Source organism: Oryctolagus cuniculus, chromosome 16 (assembly GCF_051225735.1).
Source record: "Oryctolagus cuniculus isolate XC-2025 breed Fujian yellow rabbit chromosome 16, ASM5122573v1, whole genome shotgun sequence".
Taxonomy (NCBI): Eukaryota; Metazoa; Chordata; class Mammalia; order Lagomorpha; family Leporidae; genus Oryctolagus; species Oryctolagus cuniculus.
In genome coordinates, this window is record NC_142882.1 from 20337415 (window position 1) to 20364089 (window position 26675).

Below are 26675 nucleotides of genomic sequence, written 5' to 3' on the forward strand. Positions count from 1 at the left end.
CCGGTTGGGGCGCCGGATTCTGTCCCGGTCGCCCCTCTTCCAGGCCAGCTCTCTGCTATGGCCAGGGAGTGCAGTGGAGGATGGCCCAGGTGCTTGGGCCCTGCACCCCATGGGAGACCAGGAAAAGCACCTGGCTCCTGGCTCCTGCCAGGATCAGCGCGGTGCGCCGGCTGCAGCGGCGGCCATTGGAGGGTGAACCAACGGCAAAAGGAAGACCTTTCTCTCTGTCTCTCTCTCTCACTGTCCACTCTGCCTGTCAAAAAAAAAAAAAAAAAAAAAAAATATTTGTTTGAAAACCAGAGTTATGAGGAGTTGGGGAGGAAGAGGAGGGAGGGAGAGACTCTTCCATCTGCTGGTCCACTCCCTAAATGGCTGTAACAGTCAGGACTGGACCAGGCCAAAGCCAGGAGCCTAGAACTCCAATGGCGGGGGCTGCGGGGGGTGTCTCCCACGTGGCTGCAAGCACTCGGGCCGCCTTCTGCTGCTTTTCCAGGTGCGTTAGCAGGGAGCTGGATCAGAAGCGGGACTGGGCCTCGACCCTGTCCATCCTGGGCTGCTTCCACACGGTCTGAACCTCTGCTGTGTGTCAGGGGAGTGGCACGTTCCCCCGAGGGAGGCATGGGGGGTCAGAGCTGGCCTTGGGGCGTGAGGCTGTGTGTGTGCTGGAGGACCAGGGCGGCCCGCAGGCACGCTCAGCACTGCGCCCGCAGGCCTGCACAGCGTCTGCGGAGCGTCAGCGAGTCTGGGCCGGAGTGCAGTCCTGGCACCGGCCCCTGACGCGTCCCCTGCTCAAGTGCACCCTGGGAGGCAGCAGGTGACGGCCCAAGCAGTCGGGTCCTTCCCACCCCTGCGGGAGACCTGCTGGGTCCCCAGCTCCCATCATCCGGGCTGACAATCTGTCATCCAGAACCCCGGGAAACCACAAGTCCTCCAGCTCTGGGCTGCGGAAGATTCTGGAACACTGGCATACGTGCCACGAGGAAGCCCGAGGACAGGACCCAAGTCTAAAGACGAAATTCATTTCTTTCATAGACACTTGCTACCCACGGCCAGAAAGGGACTTTACGGGATGTTTTGGCTAACTTTGTGCATGAAACATTAGTTTTGAGTATCGCAGCTGAAGGGCTGGCCTGGTAGGGCTCGTGTGCCCATGTGCCCATGTGCCCAGGGGGCCCTGTCACCGGTCCAGGGGAGGAATTTTCCCCTTGTGTGTCACATGGGCGCTCACAGCAGTTCCAGCTTCTGGACGCTTCTGGGTCTGGGGTTGTGGCGTTGGGCTGCAGCAGCTGTGGGGGACATTTCCGAAAGACCCACTGCAAGGGGGCTTCAGAAGTCCCTGGAAAAATGCAGTGAGAACCCGAGTTCAGGGGCAACGGTTCGAGCCCCCAGGCGCTCCACTTCTGATCCAGCTCCCGCTAACTTGCCAGGGAGGCGGCAGTGACGGCCGAGTGCTTGGGCCCCTGCCGCCCACGCGGGAGACCCGGATGGAGCTCCTGGCCCCTGGCTTTGGCCTGGCCTGCCTCTCGCTGTTGTGGCCATCTGGGGGCTGAACCAGCAGATGGAAGACCTCTCTGTCACTTTTTCAAATATGTTTTGAGGAGAAGCTTACTTTGATGTGAAGAACTGTGACAGTTACGCATGATGTTTCGGTGATCTGCTGCATTTTCTGTGAACTTTCCCCAGACCCCACGGCTGCTGTGGCCACTGATCAAAGGACTTCTCGGGGAACCCTCCACCCACCAGCGTGGGCACGGGGGCTTCTGCTGATGGACCAGGAGCTGAGGCTTGAGAGGCCTGGTGGCCTGGTGGGGGCTCTGCGGCTGCCCGGGGGAGAGGGGGCGGTCTGTCTCCCCCAGCTCCCACCACAGCTGGGAGCAGACTGAGCAAAGCCCTCCCTTGCCCCAGCCTGCCACATTTAGAAAAGGTGCTTTAGGGGCCGGTGCTGTGGTGCAGCAGGTTAAAGCCCTGGTCTGAAACACCAGCATCCTATATGGGCACTGGTTCGAGACCCGGCTGCTCCACTTCCAATCCAGCTCTCTGCTATGGCCTGGGAAAGCAGTAGAAGATGGCCCAAGTCCTTGGGCTCCTGCACCCACATGGGAGACCTGGAAGAAGCTCCTGGCTCCTGGTTTCAGATCGGTTCAGCTCTGGCCGTTGTGGCCATTTGGGGAGTGAACCAGTGGATGGAAGACCTCTTTCTCTACTTCTCTCTGTAACTCTGTCTTTCAAATAAAATAAATCTTTTTTTTTTTTTTAAAGGTACTTTATTCACCTGAAACAGAGAGTTATTCCATTTAATAAAGGCCCCAAAGCAGGAGAGTAGTGATGCTGGGGTGAGAGAGAGAGAGAGAGAGAGAGAGAGAGAGAGAGAATATGCTCCCGTTCCCCGGCTGAATCCTCAAATGCCTAATACGCCTGAGACTCAGCCAGGCTGAAGCCAGAAGCGTGAACTCCACCTGGGTCTCCCACGTGGGCGGCAGGGACCCCTGCACTTGCGCCATCACTGCCGTTTCCCAGGGTGCACATCGGAAGGAAGCCGGCACCCGGGGCAGTCAGGACTTGAGCCCCCTCCCCACCCCACAGGGCCGATGCCCGAGGGTGGCAGGGCCGAGGACAGCTCGGGGCCCTGGTCCGGGGCTTTCGGTCCCTCTCTGCCATGGGGACGCCCACTGTGCACGGGTGGGTGTCCAGGGGCGTGGCCTGGCGTCCATGCAAGTTTGGCACCTCTGCTGGGTCTGTTTCTCTGGGGCGGGGCCGAGTCCCTGCCTATGACCGGGGTGTGACCACAGCCCCTTCCCTTTCCCAATCGTTTCCAAGGCCTGCGTCCCCTCTGAAGGGGGCCTTGTAGGGACCCGGGGCTCCTCGGCAGGAAGACGGAGCCACATTGATGGGGAAGCAGGGCTCGGTCGGCAGTGACCCTTGGCCTTGGTGGGAAACAGTGGAAAAGCAGAACTGGGTCTGGGCCGCCTGCTTCTCGCTCGTCAGGTGGCCGTGGTCTCTCTGGGGAAAGGAAGGGCGCCCCTTCCCCCGGGGGAGGAGGGCCGTGATCCTGGTCAAGGCGGGACTTCCTCCGCTGACCCCAAGGCCGCGGAGAGAAATTTCCAGAGCTGGTGTATGAGACTGCGCAGGGGCCACCAGGGGCCACGGGTCCTGACCTTGAGGGGAGCCTGGGGGGGGGGGGGCTGCTGCACGTGGTGGCCCCTGGGACCTGTGGACGTGACCTTGTGGGGGTCTCTGCTTATCTGCGGCTTGTATTTCCACGGCTTCGGTTTCCTGTGGTCAACCGTGGCCCAGAAACATTCCGTGGCTAATTCCAGAAACGGGCGATCTGCACGTCGTGCGCTGCCACGAGGGGGATGAGGAGACCCTACGCCGCCCCGCCCGCCTGGTCCAGCGGGTCCGTGCCGCCGGCCCCTCAGGAGCTGACTGCCATAACCACACTGCCCAGCCTGGTACCCAGTGCTCGCACCCAGGCCGTTCAGTTCCCTTCCTGATGGCCCCGAGTGCGAGAGCCGTGGTGCTGGCCACCTCACGCATTCAGCGGGCCTTGCCAGGACGCCACTGACCCACCCACCGGCGTGTTCACCCACCTACTCACACATGTATACACCACTCACCCATCCATCCACAAGCCTGCTCGTCTGAATCCACTCACCCACCCACCCATCCGTCCATCCACAAATCTACCATCTGCGCATCCACCTACTCATCCATGCACCGCGGATCCACCCATCTCCCCACCGCGGCCTTCAGACGTCCTTGGAGGACCGCCTCGGACCTCCCTGTGGTCACGCTCGGCCTGTGCCACGCCCAGACCTACCGGTTCAGCGACGCCATCCCGGCCAGGGCCTGCTCTTGGTGAACACCAGCCGGCACAGGGCACCAGCGGCTCCCACGCTCATTCCGGTGGTGGTGTCCCCCGGGGCCCTGCCCCCAACTTGCTGCTCCGACTCCGGACGGCCCGCCCTGCCCCGCGCCCCCACACGCGTGTCGCCAGGCGCCCCTCACCCTCTCACGATGCCACTCTCCAGGTAGTTGACTTGGATGAACTTCCCGAACCGGCTCGAGTTGTTGTTGTGGGCTGTTTTGGCGTTTCCGAAGGCCTGTGGGGGACACGGAGGCCGGGTTTCAGGCCACGGGGATGGCGCCTCCACGGGCCCCACCCCTGGCCCTGCTGCTTCCTCTGGGAGCCTTGGACGCTGGCTGCACCGGGGGCCCAGAGAAGAACTGGCAAAGACGGTGGCGTGGAGCTGTGCTGAGCCCCACCACGTCCGTTCTACTTTCTGCGTCCCTCTGACACAAGAAACGCCAAGTGCTGGAATCCCCCTCTGTTAAAGACTTGGTTACCTGGAAGACAGAGGGCTAGACACGCACACACGCACACACACACACATTCTGTCACCCATGAACGGCTACTGTGAGAAGCAAGGAGGCAGGGCTGCATCCGGGTCTCCCCTGTGGGCGCAGGGACCCAGCACTGGGGCCATCCTCCGCTGCGTTCCTACACGCAGCAGCAGGGAGCCGGGTCAGAGTAGAGGAGCTGGGGCCAGGACCGCTGCTCCCACACGGGATGCCCGCCAGCGGCACAGCTGGCGGCCTAACCGGCGGTGCCACACGCTGGCTCCCTAATCCCTCTCCCGCTTTGGCTCACGGGACCCCCTGCGGATGCCAAGCTCTTAGGCTGCTCCAGTGCCTCGAGAGAACAGCGCAGGAGTCGCACAGAGCCTGCGCACCTCCCGTGATTTCTGGGCGCCTCCCGGAGCCCGCGGCAGTGTGCGGGCTGTGGGAATGATGCTACCCCCTGCTGTTCAGGGAATAATGAGGAGGAGGAAACTCTGGACGTGGTCAGCACGGACACTGTTCTGCTCCTGGATGTTTTAAACTGTTGTTATTTTTTCAGTCTGAGACGGGGAAGAGGGGCATCCACCCACCAGTCTCACTCCCCCAGTGTCTGCAAAGGCCGGTCTGGGCCGGGAGCCGGGGACTCCGTCCAGGTCTCCCATGCGGGCGGCAGGGATCCAGTTCTTTGCATCACCGCTGCTGCCTCCCAGGGCTTGCCTGAGCCTGGAATGAAACCCAGGAGCCCGGACGCGGGCCATTGGCAGCCCGGCCACGGCCACGGCCGCTCCCTCCCTGGGACAACCTGTGACGCGCGGCTGGCTGAGGCAGACTGCATGAACTGCGGCCCAGGGGACAGGTCCAAACCCTGCCTGTGAGCCCAGAACGGTTTTCACATTTGTAAATGGTTTAAAAAAAAAAAAAAAAAAAAGGTTTCCTGATGTGTGAAAATCCCACTCGCGCTTCTGTGTGTCGGCGGCAACGGAGGTGTGACGGGCGCAGAGCCAGGCTGCGCCCAGCCGGGTGTGGGGGAGCAAGGCCCACCCCCGGAGGAACCGCACAGCTCCGGGGGCCGACAGCCCGACTACAGAACTTTTGCTTTAAAAATAAACTCGGGATGAAACCAGCGCAGCCCGAAACGAGCCACCTTGACGTGCACAGCTCAGCGCATCCTTGGCATTCGCAGCACTGTGCGACCAAGAGGCAGTTCCAGAACGTTCCCAGCCCCTCCCCCCATGAAAAGGAGCCTGTCTCTGTGGCTCCTCCCGTCCTGGGCGTCTCGGATCAATGGAGTCACACAGTGTGTGGCCTTTTGTGTCTGGCGGCACGGGGAGCCCAGGCCACGGAGCGTGTCCGGCTTTCATCTCCTCTCACAGACGCTGGTACGTGGCCCCTCGGGGGCTGCCCCCGCCCTCCCCCCGACTAAGACAGGGAACACTCCTTCCCCCAAGCCAGGCTCCTGGGGTGCCCCCTTCCCACAAAGGACCCGCTGCCCCAGGGTGGTTGAGAGGCAGGAAAAGGGTGGCACTTGGCACGGCGGTTAAACTGCTGCCGGTGTGCCGGCAGCTCGAGTCCCGGCTCCATTCCAGCTCCTGCTTACGCACACACACCCGGGGAGGCAGCAGGTGCTGACCCACGTGCGTGGGTCCCTGTCACCCATGTGGGAGACCCCGATGGAGTTCCTGGCTCCAGGCTACGGCCCGGGCCAGCCCCGGGTTGGTGCAGACGTTGGGAGAGTGAACCAGTGCGTGGGAGATTCTTCTGTCCCTCCCTGCCTTTCAAATAAAGACAACAAAGAAAAACCATTAATTAACAACCATGGAAAAGGAACAAGGAGAAGGTGCGATGGAGCCTTGGGGGACTGGGACGGGGAGAAGGGGAGAGGAGGGGGAGTGTGTACGGGGGCAAGGCCACGGCCAAGGCCCCACTGCCTGGGAGGGGCTGAAACCAGGGCAGGCCTCCCCCCCACCCAAGGGGATGGACACTGGCCGCTGGGCACTTCCTGTCTGCGTCCCGCTCGTGTCACCTCGGACAGCCTGACGCCCGAGGCGATGGCACTTGGAGGCCAGGCTCGGGGGGGGGGGGGAGGGGGGGAGTAACTGGGCCATGAGGGGCGGAGTGGGGTTAGTGCTCTTAGGAGAGGGACCCCAGGCCGCTCTGGTACCGTGGCCCAAGGGCGCCAGGCCGCCGTGCACTGCTACGGTCATCTACCCAGAGCCCGCAGTGAAACGCAGTCCCTCGGGGAACTGTAAAAGGCAGGACGAGGGTTGAGCCGCCTGTGTCACCGCGTGTGCCGGCCTGCCTTGCTGCGGCCAAACACCTGAGTCAGACGAAGGCTGACGTGGCTCACGGTTTTGGAAGCTCCAAGTCCCAGGCTGGCCAGGCCTTGGGTGTGGTGGCCTCACGGCGGGAGCAGGTGTGGGTCTGAGACCACTGCCACACGGCCACCAAGGTCCCCCGGTCCCTCCTGTGGGCAGCGCCTCCCACTAGGCCCCGGCCCTTTTTAAAATTTTAAATACTGATTTTTCACTTGTTTCTAGGGGAGAAACAGAGACAGAGACAGTTCCCATCCACTGGTTCATTCCCCAAACGTCCGAGACCCAGGGCTGGGCCAGGCTGAGGCCAGGAGCCGGAGCTCCCTTGGGGTCTCCCACGTGGGCCATCAGTGCTGCCTCCCAGGGTGCACACTAGTGGGAAGCTGGGATTCGAGCCCAGGCACTCGGGGACAGGATGTGGGCGTCCTGGTGTCAGCCGCCGCCCCACACACGCTGGCCCTGCCCTCCTCCGGGTCCTGCCTCCCCGCCCGGCCACAGGTGGGGGACACAACCTCTAACGCAGGAACCCCTGGGGGATGCACTCAGGCTGCACCCAGCCCACGTGACGCCCATGCCACCTCCGGCAAGAAGGGCCTGGTCAGATGCAGCCCCTCGACCTCCGACCTCTGGGGCCAACAGGGCCACGGCCTGAATGCGGCTTTGTTCTTTACACCCCGCCCACCCGCGGGACGGGGGAGCCCCAGACGCCTGTGCGGAGACCGGCTCTGCCCATGGTGGTGAGGCCTTGGGCAGAGCCGGGAGCAGCCTGGGCCGAGCCCACTTGCAGGTCACGAGTGCTGGAGACCACGGGGCCCAGACCACGTGCTAACACTTGGGCCACACTGAGGTGACAAGTGGGCGGCCCCAGAGAAAGGGTGGGGGGGGGTCTGTTCAGGGCCTGGCAGCCACTGGGTGATTGGGGGAGGGGTTTATATGGGCCTTGGGGAGGCAACATGGAGCCCAGATAGGAGTTCCCCCAAGTCTGACAGTGACCACGGAGCCCACTTCTTGTTCACAACTAAAAGGGGTCTTCACAAAGCTCTGAGGAGGGGCCGGTGCTGTGGGCAGTGGGTAAATCTGCCGCCTGTGGCTCTGGCATTCCTTATAGGCACTGGTTCAAGTCCTGGCTGCTCTACTCTCAATCCAGCTCCCTGCCGGTGTGCCTGGGCAAACAGTGGGAGATGGCCCAAGTCCTTGGGTCCCTGCACCCATGTGGGAGACCCAGAAGAAGCTCCTGGCTCCTGGCTTCGGTCTAGCCCAGCCCTGGCTGTTGGCGGCCATTTGGGGAGTGAACCAGTGGATGGAAGATTCTAACTCTTTCAAATAAAAAAAAATAAATCTTGAAAAAAAAAAAGTAAGAAAGCTATATGCATGTGGTCTCCCCCTCTCTCACAATTTTCTATTTAGTATTTCCGGCCCCTGGTTGACCTTGGGTGACTGCAGCTGTGGACGGCGGGGTGGGTGGGGGTAGGGGGCTGCCTACTTGTATACAAGGGAGATAAAAGGAGGTGCCAGGGCAGGGAGTCCAGGATCCCCTCTGCTCTTTGTTCCTTCATGCACTTCGCTGTAAGCACCGAGAAATCCTCGGGTCAACAAAACTGCTTTTCGGGGCAGGCGCTGTGGCTTAGCAGGTAGAGCCGCCGCCTGTGACGCCGGCACCCCTTACGAGCACCAGTTCCAATCTAGGCTGCTCCACTTCTGAGCCGGCTCTCTGCTGAGGCACCTGGGAAAGCAGCGGAAGATGGCCCAGGCACCCGGGTCCCTGTCACCCACACGGGAGACCTGGACGGAGCTCCAGGCTCCTGGCCTCGGCCGCGCTTGGCCCTGGCTGTCGCGGCCATTTGGGGAGTGACCGGGGGTGGACACTCCCTCTCTCTGTAACTCTGCTTTCAAATAAACAAAGCCCGACTGAGAAAGCCGTGACTCAGGGGAGTCTGTGAGTCGGACCTGGGGGAAACACCGTGAGGTGTCCCGACTGCGCAGACGGGGAGTGGAGCGCGGGCGCCATGCGGGGCACCTGCAGCAGGAAACAGGCCTCTCTCTGCCTTGCAGCTGGGTCCAGGGCCGGCCACGCTCACGAGGCCACCTCCCAGAGTCGGGGCCGAACGGAATTATGGGAGATGCTCACTCTGGTGCCAGACAACTCAAAAACCAGGCATAGTTTTGGGTTTTTTTTCCCTCCTGTTCTGTAACACGCATTTCCCATGAACTTTTCCAAGACCCTTTCGTGGGCATGGAATTCACTTTTTTTTTGACATCCGAATCGACTTACCCTTTAACTGTTTTGCACACGTGTGTGGGAGTACTCTGTCTGCATGTATGGAAACATCACGTGGTACCCCATAAACTCAGAAAACTGTAACAACCCAGCCCCCTGCCCCCGGGGCCTCCGGAGGTGGCCAGCCCTGATGAGCGGCTTCTGGTTCTGTGATTACCCCAGGCGGTGCAGGCTGCCGGCCGGCCGGGGCCGGGGCCGTGACCTCACGCGTCTGGTATGCGCTCCCGGCACACTGTGACTTTTCAGAGCCCGTCTAAAAATATCCGGCTGGTGCTATTACACATCCGAGGAGGAAATGCGGCCGGCGGGGGCTGGCCGGGGGCGCGTGGTCTCCATGCGTCCGCCTGTGGGGGTGAGGAAGTGGACCCCGGGCCTGGGCGCTGGCCGGGATGGAGTCAGGTGCGGGGGCTGGCGAGGCATTTTGCCGGGGCGATCCGGAGGGGGCCCAGGCACAGGGCGGCTGGAAGCGCCACAAGGCTTCTACTTATTTCTCCTCCCCTGTATAAAAAGACATGTTTCTAATAGAGGCCGCACGCTTCGGAAAAAGAAAAACCTAGTCCAGCCTCACTGGATCCAGCTGTCCAGAGGAAGTGAGGTCACTCTGGACGACACGTCTGTAGTCTCGGGTTCACTGTGGCGGCGGCCGAGACACGGAACCGACCTCAGCGTCCCCCCGGGGAGACGGCAGTGACTGGCAGGGTCTCTCCGCGTCCTTGGGGGGCTGGTTCTGGGGTTCCCCTCCCCCCGGGACACCACTGGCACCGGACCCGCCCGCGTCTCACTGCACACATCACCTCCACGTGACTGACAAGGCTAAGACGGGGAGAGTGCTGGGTACACGGTGGCTCCGACAAGCAAGGGCTCTTGTGCACGTCTGGCACAGGAGGTGGCGCCTGCCCCGTGGCTGTGGACGTGCAGCGCCGACTGTATACACGCAGCACCTCGAAAATCCAGGAAACCTTGTCCAGGGCAACAGAGCCAGGGACAGACCCCGAGGGCAGCGGTGTTAAATGCAAACAAGCCGGGGAGCTGGAAGACGGGGGTCTCGCCGACGCACACACACAATCACACACACAGCCACGCTCACCAAAGACGGCAGGGAGCGGCTGGCGTGCTCGCCAGGAGACGCAGGTTGGGGGCACCAAGTTTAGGTTAGAAGGGGGAGAGGGGCACGACGCGTAGCAGATCTGCAGCATGGCAGGGGACCAGTCAGTAAACATGGAATTAAGTTTATTTTCATGCAAAGCAGTTTTTCAAAATATGCATTTTTCATGGATCCTGTGACGGCCCGGGGTCTGTGTCGAGTGTGCTCTCTAAAGACCCCAGCCCCACGCACGCCCACACACACAGCAGGTTCAAGAAGCTTCTGCAGAGGCCGCGCTGCAGCGTTAGGGGGTTAGGCCGCTGCCTGCAGCGCCGGCATCCCTTATGGGCGCCGGTTCGAGTCCCGGATGCTCCACTTCCCATCCAGCTCCCTGCTAGTGTGCCTGGGAATGCAGTGGGAGATGGCCCAAGTGCTGGGGCCCCTGCACCGGGAAGAAGCTCCTGGCTCCTGGCTCTGTATCAGCCCAGCTCTAGCCATTGCGGCCATTTGGGGAGTGAACCAGTGGATGGAAGATCTCTCTCTCCCTCTGTCTATAACTCTACCTCTCTAATAAATAAAAATAAAAACCTTTAAAAAATAGTTCTTTAGCAAAATAAACATTTTTTCACTCCAGTTTTCCATAAACTTCTTTAAAAACTTGGACCGATCCAAGGCCAGGAGTCAGGAACTTCTACCAGGTCTCCCATATAAACAGCAGGGGCCTAAGCACTGGGGCCATCTACCGCTGCTTTCCCAGGCCATAGCAGAGAGCTGGATGGGAAGTGGAGCAGCCGGGACTCGAACTGGTGCTCACAGGGGATGCCGGTGCCTGTGGCAGCTTTACCAAACAGACCACAGCACCAGACCCTGTTTTTATTTATTTGGAAGACACAGAGCTCCCATCCACTGGGCTCACTCCCCAGATGCCCACAACAGCCAGGAGCTCCATCAGGGTCTTGTGCTTACGGCTGGGGCCTGTGGACTGGAGCTGTCACCGCTGTCCGGCTGCAGCTGGGTTGAAAGTGGAGCAGGACTCACCCAGGCGCTGCGATGTGGGTGATGTGAGCATCGCAACCGCCACTCCCAACAGCCGCCCTGAAGCCTTGATTTCTGAGACCGGCCACGACCCACCCGGGCGTGGACTGGATGGGCTCACGGTGGCCACTTCTACCACCAACTCCTGCAGCTTTCCTTCTGGGGTGGAGCCTGCCCGGGGCCCATGCGGGGTGGATGGGGACGCGTGTGGGGTGTGTGTGGGGAGGGGGAGGCCGTGCGCTGCGTGCCCCTCGTCACCGTGACCCCGGGTTTCTGTGGGGTGCGGTGTAAACAGAGGAGCCATCCCTCAGGCCCCCTGCTCTGAGCGCACCCTTGGTTCGGGTCACTTCAACAGGTGTCTTAAACCTGCCTGTTGAAGAATTCCGGGGGCGGGCGTTTGCCCTGGCAGGGGAGGCGCTGGGGCCCCAGCTCTGAAGTGCAGGGCTTTGGGTCCTGTTTCTGACCCGGCTCCCTGCTGTTGCAGACGCTGGGAGGCAGCAGGTGGTGGCTTACCTGGCCCCCTGCCCCGCCCCCCACGTGGGAGACCTGGGTGGAGCTCCTGGCTCCTGGCCCAGCCCTGGGGAGTGACCCGACACACGGGAGATCTCCTTCTCTGCCTCCCAAATAAATAAAATGTGAAAAATGTGCCCAAGCATCCCTCCCTGGACATCGCACAGTGGGTAACTGCACTGAAGCAGCAGGCGGCAAAGGCCAGCCTCCCAACCGGTGACCACGCCGCCCACCTCCCCACCACAGCCTCCCCGCCCCAGAGGAGGCCCGCCCACATGGCCCACCTCCCCACCACAGCCTCCCCGCCCCAGAGGAGGCCCGCCCACGCGGCCCACCTCCCCACCACAGCCTCCCCGCCCCAGAGGAGGCCCGCCCACGCGGCCCACCTCCCCACCACAGCCTCCCTGCCCCAGAGGAGGCCCACCCACGGCCCACCTCCCCACCACAGCCTCCCTGCCCCAGAGGAGGCCCGCCCACGCGGCTCACCTCCCCACCACAGCCTCCCGACCGGTGACGAGGCTGCCCATGAGGCCCACCTCCGCCCCACAGCCAGGTTACGTCTGCCCTTGTGGCGCCACCAGCTTAGTGGACTCAGGAGCCCCGTTCTGCTCAGAACACAGCACCGTGCCCGATGCACATGGGCAGCCGAGCCTGAGAGCAGGTGGCCGGCGGGAATGCAGACCCCCAGGCAGACGGGGGGACACAGCGCCGAACGCCTGCCCCAGCCAACAGATTTCGCTTTCAGATTCCAAAACCCTGAAAGTCCCTCGGAAGAGGCTCAGGGACGCAAACCTGCTCCTCCATCTCCGGTGTGGACGGATGAAGCCCCCCCCCCCCCCCGCCCCGTCGGGTTTCTCCCCGAGGGCAAGCCTCTCCCCTACCACGCTCGGCCTCGTCCATCCAGCAGGGCTGAGGGAGTCGGACTGGGACAGCCGTCACCCCGAGACGGACCTGCAGCTGGCCTGAAAGTTCCAGCGCCTTCCGTTATGTCTACTGCGACGGCCACGCCGAGTGGAGAGCCTCGGTCCCACGCGTCTGGGTCCACTCGCTCACTCAGTCACTCACTCACTCACAGGACCCGTTTACAGCTGTGCTGGTGTGAACCCGGCTCCCTGGCTAACGCCTGGTGCAGCCACCACGGGGTGCGTGTCACCACCTCTGGCAGCCGCCCTGGGCTGGCCGGGGGCAGGGGGGCCTTGAGCCGGAGCCTCCGGTTCAAGGTGATGGCTCTGCCCCAGGTCCAGACCATGAGCTGCACAGAGCCTGCGGGCAAGGTCGGGCACCCAGCAGGGGAGTGACTGGAATTTCAAGGAGAGACGTTATTGTTATTTAGAAAGTTTAAAAACGTATCAGAATGACAGACACACAGAGATTTTTCCATCTGCTCCTTCACTCCCCAAAAGCCCACGACGGCCAGGGCTGGGCCAGGCAGGAGCCAGGAGCTCCATCTGGGTCTCCCACGTGGGTGGCGGGGCTCCGAGTACTTGAGCCATCACCTGCTGCCTCCCAGGGTGGGCACTGGCAGGGAGCTGGCCTTGGGAGTGGAACGTGCCTGGAACCCAGGCACTGGGATACGGGATGTGGGGAGCCCAGTGGCACTCCCCTAGTACAACACAATTTTCTTATCACCTGCATTTCTCATGCAGGTTCTCACGGCCACTAGGCGTGATTGCACGTTTTGGTTCTTTTTTTGTACCAACACCCACGACCTGTCCGAAGTGCCCTCGTCATGCCTCCCTCCTTGGCCTTGCCGGGGAACCGGGGGCTGACGGCTGCCCTGGGCACTCAGTGGGACGCCCCCGGGCACAGCGGGCACGGACAGGAGGCGGCCCAGGAAGTACTGGAGGCAGGAGGCTCTGCAGGGTCGCAGCCCGAGGCGGGGGCAGGGTGAGAAGAGACAGGGACCCCCCCCCTCCCTGGGGGCTGGTAGCAGAGCAGGGGTGAGGAAGTGAGAGGCCCAGCTGATGCACTTGCAACAGAGCTGCTGTGAGGGGCGGGGCGCAGGGACGCTGAGGCTGGGGGGTGGGGAGGAGGAGGCCAGCATGGGGGGGGGACGCCAGGCGAGGATGAGCGGAGGTGAGGCAGCAGCGTGGGGGTGGCCGTGGGGCCGACAGGTCCCCCCCCCAGCCTGTGCAGGCGGCAGCTGCGGGCCTGCGGATGTGGGGGCAGGAAGTTGAGGAGTCACCCCAACCTCAGGGCTCCAGCTCCCTGACTCTCGGAGGAGGAAGTGGAGGCTCCCCAGGGCCCGGCCCATACTCCGCCTCCCTGGGTCGTCTCTGCTTCCTGTCGCCCACCCGAGGGGCTTGGCAGGGCTGTGCAGGGAGCTGAGTGGCCGTGTGCCTGTTCGCAAGAGGCGCCCGCAGTCAGGCGTGGACGGAAACAAGGAGACGCCGCGAGCGCGCCCGGGGTGGGAGGAAGCTCTGGAAGGCGACCAGATTCCCCCAAGGGCAGGGGTCTCACAGAGTGGGCGGGGCTGGCGCCCTGGGATCCTAAGACCAAACCCAAGCCCGGGGTGGCAGCTTGGCCCGTGGGTGAGACGCCTGCACCTCACACGGCAGTGCCTGGTTCCAGTCCCGGCTCCACTTCCCAGCTGACGCACAGCAGGTGATGGCTCAAGTGCCTGGGCCCCTGGCACCCGTATGCGAGCCCGCGACGGAGCTCCTGGCCCCCGGCTTCAGGCTGGCCCAGCCCCGGCTGCTGTGGCCACCCGGGGAATGAACCAGCGGATGGGAGACCTCTGTCCGTCTCTCAGCCTTACAAAGAAAGAAACGGACATTCTTAAAACGGAAAATAAATAAATACGAAAAAGAACGGTCCCCCCGTCGCCCCCACAAGTACGAAACAAGCCATCAGATCCCGCAGCCCGGTACGTGGCACCCGGTGGCGTGGGGTCAGGCTCAGGCAGAGCCGCACCCACAGTCACGGGAGGCACAAGGGACACAAGCGGGCTTTCACAGGGGCCGGTCCTGGCCGGTCCTGCCCGGTCCCGAGGGCTGCGGAAGGATCCGAGGAATTCCCCCACGTCCCCCCGGGGGGCACCCACATCAACCCCTCTCTTTGGGGGTTTTGTTCTATTCAGCTCATTGCAGAGTTAGACAGTCACTCACTTTCCTATCTCTGAAGTGATTTTTTAGAAACATTTGTGTATTGTTATCTATCACATGGCCGGAGCGGCAGATGCTTTTACACAGACAAATCTTCCATCCGCTAATTCACTCCCCGCACGCCCGAAATGGCCAGGGCTGGGCCAGGCTACAGCCAGGAGGCAGGAGCTCCACCCAGGTCCCCCCAGCGGGTGGCAGGGGCCCAAGCACTTGAGCCATCACCCGCTGCCTCTGGCTTCAGTGTGGCCCAGCCCTGGCCATTGCAGCCATCTGGGGAGTGACCCAGTGGATGGAAGACCTCTCTCTCTCTCTCTCTCTCTCTCTCTGTGTCCCTTCTTCTCTCTCTGTAACTCATAAATAAATCTTTTTTAAAAATTCTGAAATCCATGCCTACACGCAGTCTTCAGAAGGCGCATGGAGCGCGTGCATAATGAACAAGCCACGTCGTCACTTAGCTGACGGACACAGATGGATCAGGAGCTCCCACCTGCGCTTCATTCCCCAACGGCCCCTGACAGCTACCTGGGTGGCGGGGCCCCGGCCGCCTGCCGGGTGGGCAGCGGCAGGAAGCTGGGGCCGCGAGGGCACTGCGGTAGGGGTGTGGCGCGTCCCCTGCCGGGCACGACCTGCAGTACCCGTGCGCCTGCTCCTCTCGGCGGCTCTGGGGATGCGTGCGGTGTGCGGGCAGTGGCCGTCTGCTTGGCGCGCAGACGCTCGCGCCCATGTCACCACACACGATGTTCGGGGGCTTCTCACCATCACAGCTGTGCCTCTGCACGGTGTCTGCCCATCGAAGCACTAACGAGCCTGACCTTCTATTTGGCTATTAATAATTTTAAAAATTACGAGAGGGAGAGGGGGAGGGGGAGGGGGAGGGGGGAGAGCATGCATGCGCTCCTATCCTCTCGTTCACTCCCCAAATGCCTGCAACAGCTGGGAGCCCAACCCAGGTCTCCCACGTGGGAGACAGGAACCTGACGACTGGAGCCATCGCTGCTCCTCCCAGGACCGGCACCAGCGGGAAGCTGAAGAGAGGAGCCAGAGCCGCGAACTGGACCCCGCAAGTCCGATGTGGGACATGAGCGTCTTAATGCCAACCCAAAGGGCTGCACCTCCTCTCCTGTTAATGGCCAAATCCCACCCCGGGAACCCATCAGTGAGACGGCCTCACTCCCTTCCAAGGCTGGGCCCACGGCTGCCACCCCCGTCCCCACCTGCTGGTCACCGGCTGTTTGTGGCTGTGGCTGGGGATCCCGTCTGGCGACTTCCTGACCCGGGCACCCTCACTTTGCAGCGGATCATAGCTGCACCTGAACGTGGCGGGTGGCGCCATTCAGCGAAGGTTTCATTGTGGGGAGACAGCTGCTGCGACACACAATTCCCAAACCACACAGACCTGGATCTGCACGCGGGACGGAAGGCCGGCACCCTGGGGTGGGCCAGAGGGAGGACCTGCAGCCACCAGGGCCCCCTCAGGCCCCCTCCCCGCAGGTGCGACTACCTCTCTCCACACCCTGGGGCCCATCCCCGGGGCCAGCATCCTCTCTCTCTCCCTTGCTTACAGCACTGGGGCAGCAGAGCCAACATTTCAGTCTACCCCTGCCTCGCACACCACCGTGCATCCCCTGGTGGGTCAGGGGTGAGGGAGAGGAGTTTGGGGACCCAGGTGCGGGCTGGGGGCCTGGGATGAGCGCAGTCTCGGCCCGAGCAGATCTGCAGACGCTCCAGAGAGGCCGAGGAATCTAAATTCCCAATCAAGAGCCCCAGGGGAGCCAGCCTCTGATTCCTAGAGGGGGCGGGACGCTGCTCCGGGCTTCATCCCAGGACGAGGGAGGTCTGCGCGGAGATGAGGCAAGAGCACCTACTCACCCCTTCCCCGGTCTTTCTTTTCTTTTCTCTCTCTCTCTCTCTTTTTTTTTTTTTTAAGATTTATTTTATTTGAAAGGCAGAGATACAGAGAGGCAGAAAGAGAGAGAGAGGTCTTCCATCTACTGGTTCACTCCCCAGATAGCCACATCAGCCGGAGCTGAGCCAATCCGAAGCCAGGAGCTTCTTCCGGGTCTCCCACACAGGTGCAGGGGCCCAAGCACTTGGGCCATCCTCCACTGCTTTCCCAGGCCACACAGCAGAGAGCTGGATCGGAAGAGGAGCAGCCGGGACTTGAACCGGCGCCCCATGGGATGCCAGCGGCGCAGGCTGGGGCTTTACCGGCTATACCACAGCACCGGCCCCTATTCTTCCTTTTTAAAAATTAATTTATTTACTCGAGAGGCTGACAGGGCGCTCTCACGCACTGGTTCACTCCTCAAAGGTTCACAGCAGCCCAAAGCCAGGGGGCGGGGACTCGAGGACTTGCGTCAGCACTGCCACCTCCCACGGCGCGCGTGAGCAGGGAGCTGGAGTCAGCAGTGGACCTCAGGGTCCGGCAGGTGCCGCAGTGGGTTTGGCAGCCAGCTGCGACGCAGGCACCTCCATATCGGAGCGCGGGTTTGGGTCCCGGCTGCTCCACTTCTGATTTGGTTTCATGTGCCTGGGAAGGCAGTATTTGATGGCCCAAGTACTTAGGTCCCTGCCACCCAAGGTGGGAGACCTGGATGGAGCTCCTAGCTCCGGGATTTCAGCCTGGCCCAGCCCTTGCTGTTGCGGCCATTTGGGGAGTGAACCAGCAGATGGAAAATCAATTTGTCTCTCTCTCTGCTGCCACTCTACCTCTCCGATAAACAAACCGTAAAAACAAAAACCAAGAACAGCAGAGCCAGGACGCACACCAGGCACTCCAAGCTGGGCGTCACCACCGCTCCTTAGCGACCGCGCTGGGAACAGGGGTCCAGAGGTGCAGAGGTCTCCACCCCCGGTACGAGGACCTGAAGCTGCACCCACACAGTCAGCCTGCTTCTCACCTCCAGGACAGCCGTCGGTGCACCCATGCGATTTCCCGCACTCCGAGGGGGAGACGGCCGCTGTGACGGGCGACCCAGCCCGGCTGCGGGCTCCCGGAAGTGTTGAGGCCACGAAGTGTGGCGGGGGAGGTACAGTCAGCACGGCTGCCGCTCAAGGCGCTTCCACCGTGTGGAATCAGGATGCGCCCAGTGCCAGAAGCTTTCCTGACACGGAGCCCCGGGTCGGGGGGAGTCTGACGCCAGGGCTGCCCCGCCTTCCGGGGGCAGAAGTCGGGCGGGGGCAGGGCTGACGCGGCAGCAGGCTCAGGAGAAGGAACCCGAGAGCTGCGGGCCCATCGCTCTGTACCCCACAGCCCCGGGAAGCAAGGGCTCCACTGCGGGCGGCTCGGCCCAAGTCCAAATCCTGGCACTGGGGCCGGCGCTGTGGTGTAGTTTAGTCTCCACCTGTGCATCCCATAGGGGCGCGGGTTCGAGTCCTGGCTGCTCCACTTCCCATCCAGCTCTCTGCTGTGGCCTGGGAAAGCAGTGCTTAGACCTCTGAACCCACGTGGGAGACCCGGAAGAAGCTCCTGGCTCCTGGCTCTGGATCGGCTCAGCTTTAGGGAGTGAACCAGCGGATGGAACATGTCTCTCTCTGCCTCTCAAATAAATAAAATAAATCTTTAAAGAAAAAAAAATCTCAGGCCTGGAACTTGACCACACTGCGACCCAGCGTGGCCTGGCTTGGGGGTCGGGGCCCCGACACCACATGAGCTCCCAGACAGCACAGCACACCTTGGGGGGGGGGTGCCTTGGTGGCAGGGGCGGGATGCATTTCAGAGGAAGCACTTGGTGAGAGAGGGTGCTTGCTGGGGGGGGGGGGGGGGCCCTGCGGTGCCCTTGGCAATGGGGACGTGGGGAGGACTGCGGCTGAGATCTGACACGGCCCCCGCTGTGCTCTGAGCACCTGCTGAAGGCAGGAGCACAGAGGTCGGCACACGGCCCTCGGGGGCCAGAGAGGGCCCGCGCCTTGCTTCTTGAACGTTCCGCGGGGGCACAGTCACCGGTGAGTCCCTGGGCGGCCGGCACACAGTTGTCATGGTTGACACGGTGTATGCTCGCGGCAGCCAACGCACCCGTGTGGCGCACGGCCGTTCACTGCTGAATGCCCTTTTCCTGTCCCAGCATCCCATGGCTCTTAAATCTTGCATCGCTGGTCTTGCTTTTGAAACTTTTTTTAATTATTTATTTGACAGGCTGAGTGACAGAGGGAGACACACAGAGAGAGGAAAAACCTCCCACACGCTGGTTCTCTCCCCAAACGCCTGCAACAGCCGGGGCCGGGCCAGGCAGAAGCCAGGAGCCAGGAGCCCCATCCGGGTTTCCCACGTGGGTGGCGGGGGCCCAAGTCCTCGCGCCATCACCTGCTGCCCTGCCCGTTAGCAGGAAGCTGGAGTCAGGGGCCGGAGCTGGGACTGGAACCCAGGCTCTCTGCAGAGACACACGCCTGTGCCCGCCTCCTGCTATATTTACTCATCCCGCCTCCAAAGGCTCCTCCAGGCTGTGACCGTCTCTTGGACCTCCCTTGCCTTGGGGTTCTTACGGGCTTCTCACACCGTGCCTGCCCTGGTACAGCGGCACAGAGGGTAAAGCCACCGCCTTCGAAGCCGGCATCCCACAGGGGCAGCTGAGTCCCGGCTGCTCCACTTCCGACCTCTGCTACTCCGCCAGGGGAAGGCAGTGGAGGGCGGCCTGAGTGCTCGAGTCCCTGCACCCACGTGGGAGACCTGGATGGAGCTCCTGGCTCCTGGCTTTGGCCTGCCCAGCCCGGGCCGCTGTAGGCATCTGGAGAGAGAACCAGCGGATGGAAGATATCTTTCTCTCTATAACTGCCTCTCAAGTAAAATAAAAAAAAAAAAAAAAAATTTTTTAAATAAGCTTAACGGCTTTATGGAGGTATAACTGACCAACGCAATGGTGTCTGGGTGCAGTGTACAAAGGGATGCTTCGACGCTTGTACGCACTGGGAAACAACTGCACCATGACCATGTTACGGGGCTCGGCCAGCACCTCACAGCTATGATTTGCTGCTGTGTGTTTTTTTTCTTTTTTTGCAGTGAGAACACTGAAGTCTGCCTTCTCAGCAAATTTCTCCAGCAGACAACACAGCAGCGCCCCAAGCTGACTCACCTGGGACCTGAAACTCTGTGTTCTGAGCCACGTGGCCTGGCTCCCGGCCCGGCTCCCACCCCGGCGGCCGCATCTGATGACTCTGAATCTCGCAGCTGAGCGAGGCAGCATGGTGTGCGTCTCCCTGTACCTGGCTCCAGGCTCAGCCCTGTTGTCAGAAATGACGGGATCAGGGGGCTGGCACTGTGGCGCAGCGAGTTAACGCCCTGGCCTGAGGAGCCGGCATCCCGTATGGGCACCGGTTCAAGTCCTGGCTGCTCCACTTCCGATCCAGCTCCCTGCTGTTGCCTGAGAAAGCAGTAGAAGATGGCCCAAGTGCTTGGGCCCCTGCACCTGCGTGGGAGACCCGGATGGAGCTCCTGGCTCCTGGCTTCGGATTGGCGCAGCTCTGGCCATTGCGGCCAACTGGGAGTGAACCAGCAGATAGAAGACCTCTCTCTCTCTCTCTCTCTCTCTCTCTCTCTCTCTCTCCTTCTCTCTCTGTGTAACTCTGACTTTCAAATAAATAAATAAATCTTTAAAAAAAAAAAAAGAGAGAGAAATGACAGGATCTCCATGTGTTTGAAGGATGGATGACACTCCACCATCCCACATCTCTATCACACTTTAGTTTTTAAAAACGGCTTACTTTGAAGGGTCGACACTGTGTAAACCATCCACTGGGTCACTCCTCAAATGCCCACAACAGCCAGGGCTGGGCCAGGCTGAAGCCAGGAGCTCCATCCAGGTCTCCCACGTGGGTGGCAGGGACTCAGGCCCTTGGGCCATTGCTGCTGGCTCCCCGGTGCATTGGCAGGGGGCTGGATGGGAAGTGGAGCAGCCGGGACTAGAACTGGCACTGATTTGGGGTGGCCGCGTCCCAAGCGGTGGCTTCGCCCGCTGCACCCCTACGCCCACCCCGATCATCTTTCTTCGTGTGTTCATCGAGACCTGGAGAGCCCGGGGGAGGCCTGCCCAGCTGTTCTCTGGAACGCCCCTGGGTTTGGGTTTCTCTGACTTCTCTCTCCACTGCCTGCTCCTCATCAGTACGGTTTCACGGGCACCCGGGCCGCACACGGTTGCTGTGGTGGCCTGCGGAGCTGCTGCCTGCTCATGGCGGCGGGCGCATGGAGTGCACCTGTCCCTCGGCATCCATGGGGGACTGGTTCCGGGACCCCTGTGGACACTGAAGCCCGTGATGCTGGGGCTGCTCCCCTGGCCGGTGTCTGCCTAGAACCCGCACGCTCCCCACCCCCGACTTCCAGTCACACAGCAGCACCCTGGAATCCTGCGCAAACTGTTCCCCAAGACGCCAGCTGCGGGGAGCCGGCCAGCAGCCGTGTGCCAGGGTCACAGGGCTGCGCTGCAGCTGGGCGGCGGAAGCGGGGCTTCCTGGAGACCCGGCTCTGACTCCAGGGCCCTCCAAAGGCCTGCTGTCGGGACCTGGTGGCTGAGTCACGCAGAAGGAAACGTGGGGGCCTGCGTGCCCAGGGCGGGGCCAGCCGGAGTCGGCTAGGAAATGAGTCGGCTGCCAGGCTTGGTGGGTGACTGCTGCGGGCCGGGCTCCCACCCCAGCTAGCCAGGCAGGTGGCCCAGAAAGATGGACACCGGGTCCCCTGTCATCACAACCTGGCACAGCAAACCCCAGGACACACAGCAAGGGCGGTGGCGGCCTGGCCTCACGCTTCAGCTTCTAATCAGCTCTCCGGATTCTAAGGAGGCCGCTCTCGGTGCCTAAAATACACCCCGTCATTTCACTCCGCACTCCCAAAACGCCGCTTCCTCCCTGGTCTGAAATAGCCTCAGCTCCGCAGCGCTGGGGCTCGGCCTTCTGCACAGCAGGCCGGAGAGGCCGAAGTGGAGGCGTGCAGGGCCCGGCCGTCTGCATGACCCCCACCCAGGACACTCTGGCTATGGCGTGATCTCCCCGTGGTGGGCTCTGCTGGCCCTCCGCCCTCTGGGTCCCCTTCTTCCCGTCCACGTTGCTGCCCCCCACCCACAATCTCTGGGGCTGGCGTTCTCCCGGGTGGGGGGATGCGGGAGGGCACCAGGGCTGGGGAACGCCCCCTCACGCCCTACAAGGGCCGCTGGCTCCTCCCTGAGTGAGGAAACTGTCCTCCTGGGGGCATCCTGGCTTCATTATTCCCCGACCGTGAGCTCCCCCTGCCCGGACGCCAGCTTCCTCCTGGGTGCCCTCTGTCCGCAGCAGGCAGGATGCAGGTGACCTTAGAGCCCGGGGACGTGCAGCCCTGCGGGTATAAGGCGGCCAGGGCTCCACAGAGCCTAACTCCTCCAGCCACGCCCAGCTGCCTGAGGGGCACAGAGAGCGAGGGATCCAGTCTCCCCCGGCGGCTCTAGGACAAAGAAGTCCCCGCACACTTAGGACAGACGCAGGGTTCCCCCTCCTCATGTATTTTCCATCGACATTCGGCTGCATCCACAGACGCAGAGCTGCGGGTACCGAGGGCCCAGGGCACTAGGGGTCAGCGCCCCCTTCCCCACAAACGGCCAGCAGGGAGCAGATACATTTAAATTATTCTCACTTGACGTAAAGGAAAGCAGGAGCGGCAGGCAGGCCAGCAGGTGGGTAGGTCCATCTCCACCGTCCACCTGCTGGTTCACACTACACGCCCATAACACCAGAACTGAGCCAGGAGCTCCATCCGGGTCCCCCACGTGGGCGGCAGGGGCTCGAGTACCGGAGCCGTCGCGGCTGCCTCCCGGCGTGCGCAGCAGCCAGAGCCGGAATCAGGAGTGGAGCCCGGACTCGAGCCCGGGGGCTCCCATATCGCACGCGGGCACCCGGGCGGGGCCTTGAACCACTGTGCCCACTGCCCCCCCGCCCCGGAAACCCAGATCGAGGTCCTGGGGCTCCTGCTGGACGCATCTGGGGGTGAACTCGCGAAAGGGAGATCTCTCGCTCACTCTGCTTTTGAAATAAAAATCTAACCATAAATAAAAGTGCGATTTTACTACAAAAGCTGCACACTGACGCCAAAATGACAGGCGCCGCCGATCGCGGTCAGGGAGGGCCTCCAGCTCTGAGCGGCGGCGGCGCCCCGAGGTCTCCTCGCCAGAGAATGTTCCAGGAGCTCCCTACGCCCCCTCCCCACGCCCGGCCAGCCACGGTTTTGATTTCTGTGGTTTCAGTTACCTGTGGTTAACCACAGGTCGAAAACATTAAATGGAAAATTCCAGAAATAGACAGCTCGGGAGTTCTAGAGCGCAGGCCGCCCGACTGGGGCGCGAGGCTCCTCTGTCTGGGGTCTCGACGCCGCACCAGGGGCCGAGAGCACGCACGCGGGCAGGGCGCCCTCCGCGGAGCCGCCCTGAGTGCCGGAGCTCCCTGGCGTCCGTAGCCCACGCCAGGCGCTGGCCGAGGCCCCGCTCTCCACCCCCACGCCTCTCCCCCACGCCAGGAGCCACTGCCGGGGACGTGTCGTGGCTGGGGGCGGGGTGGGGAGCATCCCACGGTCCCCAAGGGGTCAAAATCCTGACGCATTTCATTACAGTAGCCCGTCTGCCTGTTTCCACGTAACACTTTTGTTTTTTATCGGCACACCCCCATCCCGCCCGGCCCCGAGCTCCCAGACAGGCGAGGTGACCAGCACTGTCCCGTCTGGCACTGTGGTCAAGCTGCCACCGGGGACACCTCATCAGAGCGCCTGGTTCACGTCCCCGCTCCACTCCCGCGCCCGGCTTCCTGCTAACAGGCGCCCTGGGAGGCAGCGGCGGTGGCCCCGGACCCGGGTCCCTGCCACGCAGGGGAGACCTGCCCTGAGCTGCTGGCTTCAGTGTGGCCCAGTGTGACAGCCCACGGCTGTCACAGGGCTTGGGCAAGCGAACCAGCGGACTAAAGATCTCTCCTTCCTGTCTCTGCTTTACAGATAAATAAAATAACCAACAAAAGCCCACAAAATTCCAAGACGCCACCTGAAGCTCACCTGGAGGACCAAATCCTTCGGCCCAGGTGGGCATCATCACAGGAGGACCATTCTGGCCCCAGACGGGCAGTGCCTGGCTGGGGGCAGCGGCAGTGGGGAGGGGGGGGGCATGGAGGGCAGGAGTTGCCACATCGGCCCCTCTCCAGGAGTGAGAAGGCGGCCCCTTCGCCCCTCACCCACCCCGGGGCTGTACTGAGGTCAGGCTGACGTGGGACTCCGACGTTACTAAACAAACAAAAACCCCAAAACTGCAAATATTTAGGCGGGGACCATCTGTAAGGCCGGCACTACTCTTGGTGTGCGCTCGGTCAGCAGCCCCCTCCTCAGGGGGCACCTGTCAACATCTAGACACACTTCTGGCCGTCACGGCAGGGGCGGGGTGCTCCTGGCACCCTGCAGCGCACCAGACACCCCCTCCCCCAGTAACAAAGAGTGATCTGGTGCTCCCCCCCCCCCGTAACATCAATAGCAGGGGGGCAGGGGCCTGGGTTAGAATCTGTGGCCAAGGTCTCTGCCCTGCCCCAGGAGGGCTTCACTCCGCTCCCTGCCCACTGCGGGACTGGCCCCGCGCCCCTGCTGCGCTGGGTCCGCCTGTGGCTGCTTCCCCACGGACGCCCCGGGAGGCGCCCTGGGCAGGAGTCGCAGCCCAAGTTCTACTCCCTGCTCCGTGCTGGGCTCTCAGGATCTCAGGGCGCAGCTGCCACTGCACACCCTCCTCCCCAACACCTGCTCTCCTGGGACCCCACCCCTGCCTGCCATTCCCCTGCCCCTGTGGAGTCAGGAGCCTGATGTCCCCGACGATGGCACACTGGCCCCCAGGCAGACTTGAGCACTGTGGGCCAGGGCTGGGCAGAGGCGCCCTCCACCCAGGGGTACACCTGCCCCAGCTCACCCTGGAGGGAGGCGCTCCGCCTCGGGGGTGGGGGTCTGAGCACCCCAGTCCTGCTCGCTCTGGACACACCTGGCCTTCAACCTCCCTCTGGGTGCCCTGGGCCGCTGCCCTAGGTGTGGCCTCCCCACCCAGCGGCCTGGTGACCTCCTGACCTTACTTCCCCGACGGCTCTCGGGGACCTCACCCCGAACGCCTACATCTGAGCAGACACAGCCGCTCGGGCCGGGGAGATGGTGACAGGGCCCGGGCGCCCCAGCTGCAGGTGCTCCTGACCTTCTCTGCCTCCTCCTGTATGAGGCCTGTGCCCTCCAGGGGGGTCCCCGCAGGCCTGAGCTTGGCAACACGCCTCCCTCCGAGCGTGCTTCTCCTGGGGCTGAGAGACAGGGGTCGGGTGGCACCCCGCCCCAGCGTCTGTGACCAGGTGACCTCAGGTTGGAGGGGGCGGGCAGGGTCTCTGTGGCTGGTGTGAAGGCCCTGCCCTACAAGGATGCCCACCGCCGGCTGGGACAGAGCGCACGAGCCACACCCCTCCTGAGGGCGCTGGACGGGCCCCGGGTGACATGCACGTGGCCTTGCGGCCATCTGAGTCCCGGGCCCGGGCCTCCCTTGGGTGGCGGCCGTGGCTCTGCCTCAGCCTGGGGCTGGGGCCACTCTGGCTGGTGGCCTGTGGGCAGGATCAGCCGGCACCTGCAGGTGATGGCGGGGGGTCTCGGGGTGTCCCCGGCCCCTCCACCAGGCTCTTGCTCAGCTCCTCCCTGTCCCTGCCCGGTGGCCCTCGGCCCCTCCCACTGTCCGCCTGCCTCCTCCATCTTCCACGCGGTCGTTCTGGAACACCTGTGGGGGCACGCTGGCCTGGCCAGGGCAGGGAGGGCGCCAGGGTCCAAGCAAAACCCGGCCGCACACTCTGCACCCAGTCATGCAAACAGCGGAAGCGACACAGCTGCTGAGCCGACAACAGCTGCCGGGGCACCCGGAGAGGGGAGCACGACACAGCCATGAAAAGGGACGGGGCACCCGGAGAGGGGAGCACGACACAGCCATGAAAAGGGTCGGGGCACCCGGAGAGGGGAGCACGACACAGCCATGAAAAGGGTCGGGGCACCCGGAGAGGGGAGCACGACACAGCCATGAAAAGGGTCGGGGCACCCGGAGAGGGGACCACGACACAGCCATGAAAAGGGTTGGGGCACCCGGAGAGGGGAGCATGACACAGCCGTGGAAGGGACGGGGCACCCACGCCTACCCGTGGCCTGGACGGACCTCGAAATCGTCACGCTCCGTGAGAGAAGCCAGACACAGAGGCCACACGGTGCGTGACGCCATGGGTGGGCAATGTCCAGAGCAGGCAAAGCCACAGACAGGAAGCAGAGGGGGGCAGGGGCAGGGGCGGGGCCGGGGGGACAAGGTCCTGGGACCACAGGTGACGGTCCTACAACATTGTGAATGCCACTCTGAACACAATTCAATCTGCGCAAAGCTCTGAAACAAACCCTCACCTGCAGGAGAGACAAGGGTGCTGCCACGCCCCCACTCCAGAACTTTTTTTTTGACCGGCAGAGTGGACAGTGAGAGAGAGAGACAGAGAGAAAGGTCTTCCTTTTGCCGCAGGTTCACCCTCCAATGGCGCGCTGATCCGATGGCAGGAGCCAGGTGCTTATCCTGGTCTCCATGGGGTGCAGGGCCCAAGCACTTGGGCCATCCTCCACTGCACTCCTTGGCCACAGCAGGGAGCTGGCCTGGAAGAGGGGCAACCGGGACAGAATCCGGCGCCCCAACCGGGAGTAGAACCCGGTGTGCCGGCGCCATAAGGGGGAGGATTAGCCTAGTGAGCTGCAGCGCCGGCTGCAACCTTCTCTCTTTTGCTACCCCGGCTTTGTCCATGTGCCTCGGTTTCCCAGCATGTCAGGGGAGGGGTTAGTCTGTCCATATTGGGGCGTGGTGGGGAGACAGGATGATGCCCTCCACACTCGAGGAGGCTAACCTGTCTTGCCAGGGTGTGTGTGTGTGTGTGTGTGTGTGTGGCTGGGGCAGGGGTCCCTGAGGGCCAAGGTCACACTGGCTAGGGCACCAGAGGCCGCTCACTGACATTATCTGCAGGCCTGCAGGTCTGAGGGACCTGTCTCGTTG

General features: G+C 62.7%; 1 protein-coding gene, 1 long non-coding RNA gene and 1 other non-coding gene across 14 annotated transcripts in view; 1 reads left to right on the top strand and 2 right to left on the bottom strand.

Annotated features, from left to right (window-relative positions):
- Window positions 1-26675, bottom strand: part of MYO9B (myosin IXB) — an 83362-nt gene that overhangs the window by 29098 nt on the left and 27589 nt on the right. For all 12 annotated transcript variants that reach the window (XM_089315821.1, XM_089315826.1, XM_089315822.1 and 9 more), the window contains exon 3: window positions 4009-4103. In XM_089315821.1, coding sequence (XP_089171947.1) covers window positions 4009-4103 — 95 coding nt within the window. The remainder of the gene's footprint in view (window positions 1-4008; window positions 4104-26675) is intronic.
- On the top strand, window positions 5514-8007 carry LOC138845672 (uncharacterized). Its single transcript, XR_011382888.2, has 2 exons — window positions 5514-5720; window positions 7762-8007. It is a non-coding gene; the product is annotated as an uncharacterized LOC138845672 (long non-coding RNA).
- Window positions 11254-11384, bottom strand: LOC127486592 (small nucleolar RNA SNORA11). The gene has a single exon (XR_007913242.3). It is a non-coding gene; the product is annotated as a small nucleolar RNA SNORA11 (small nucleolar RNA).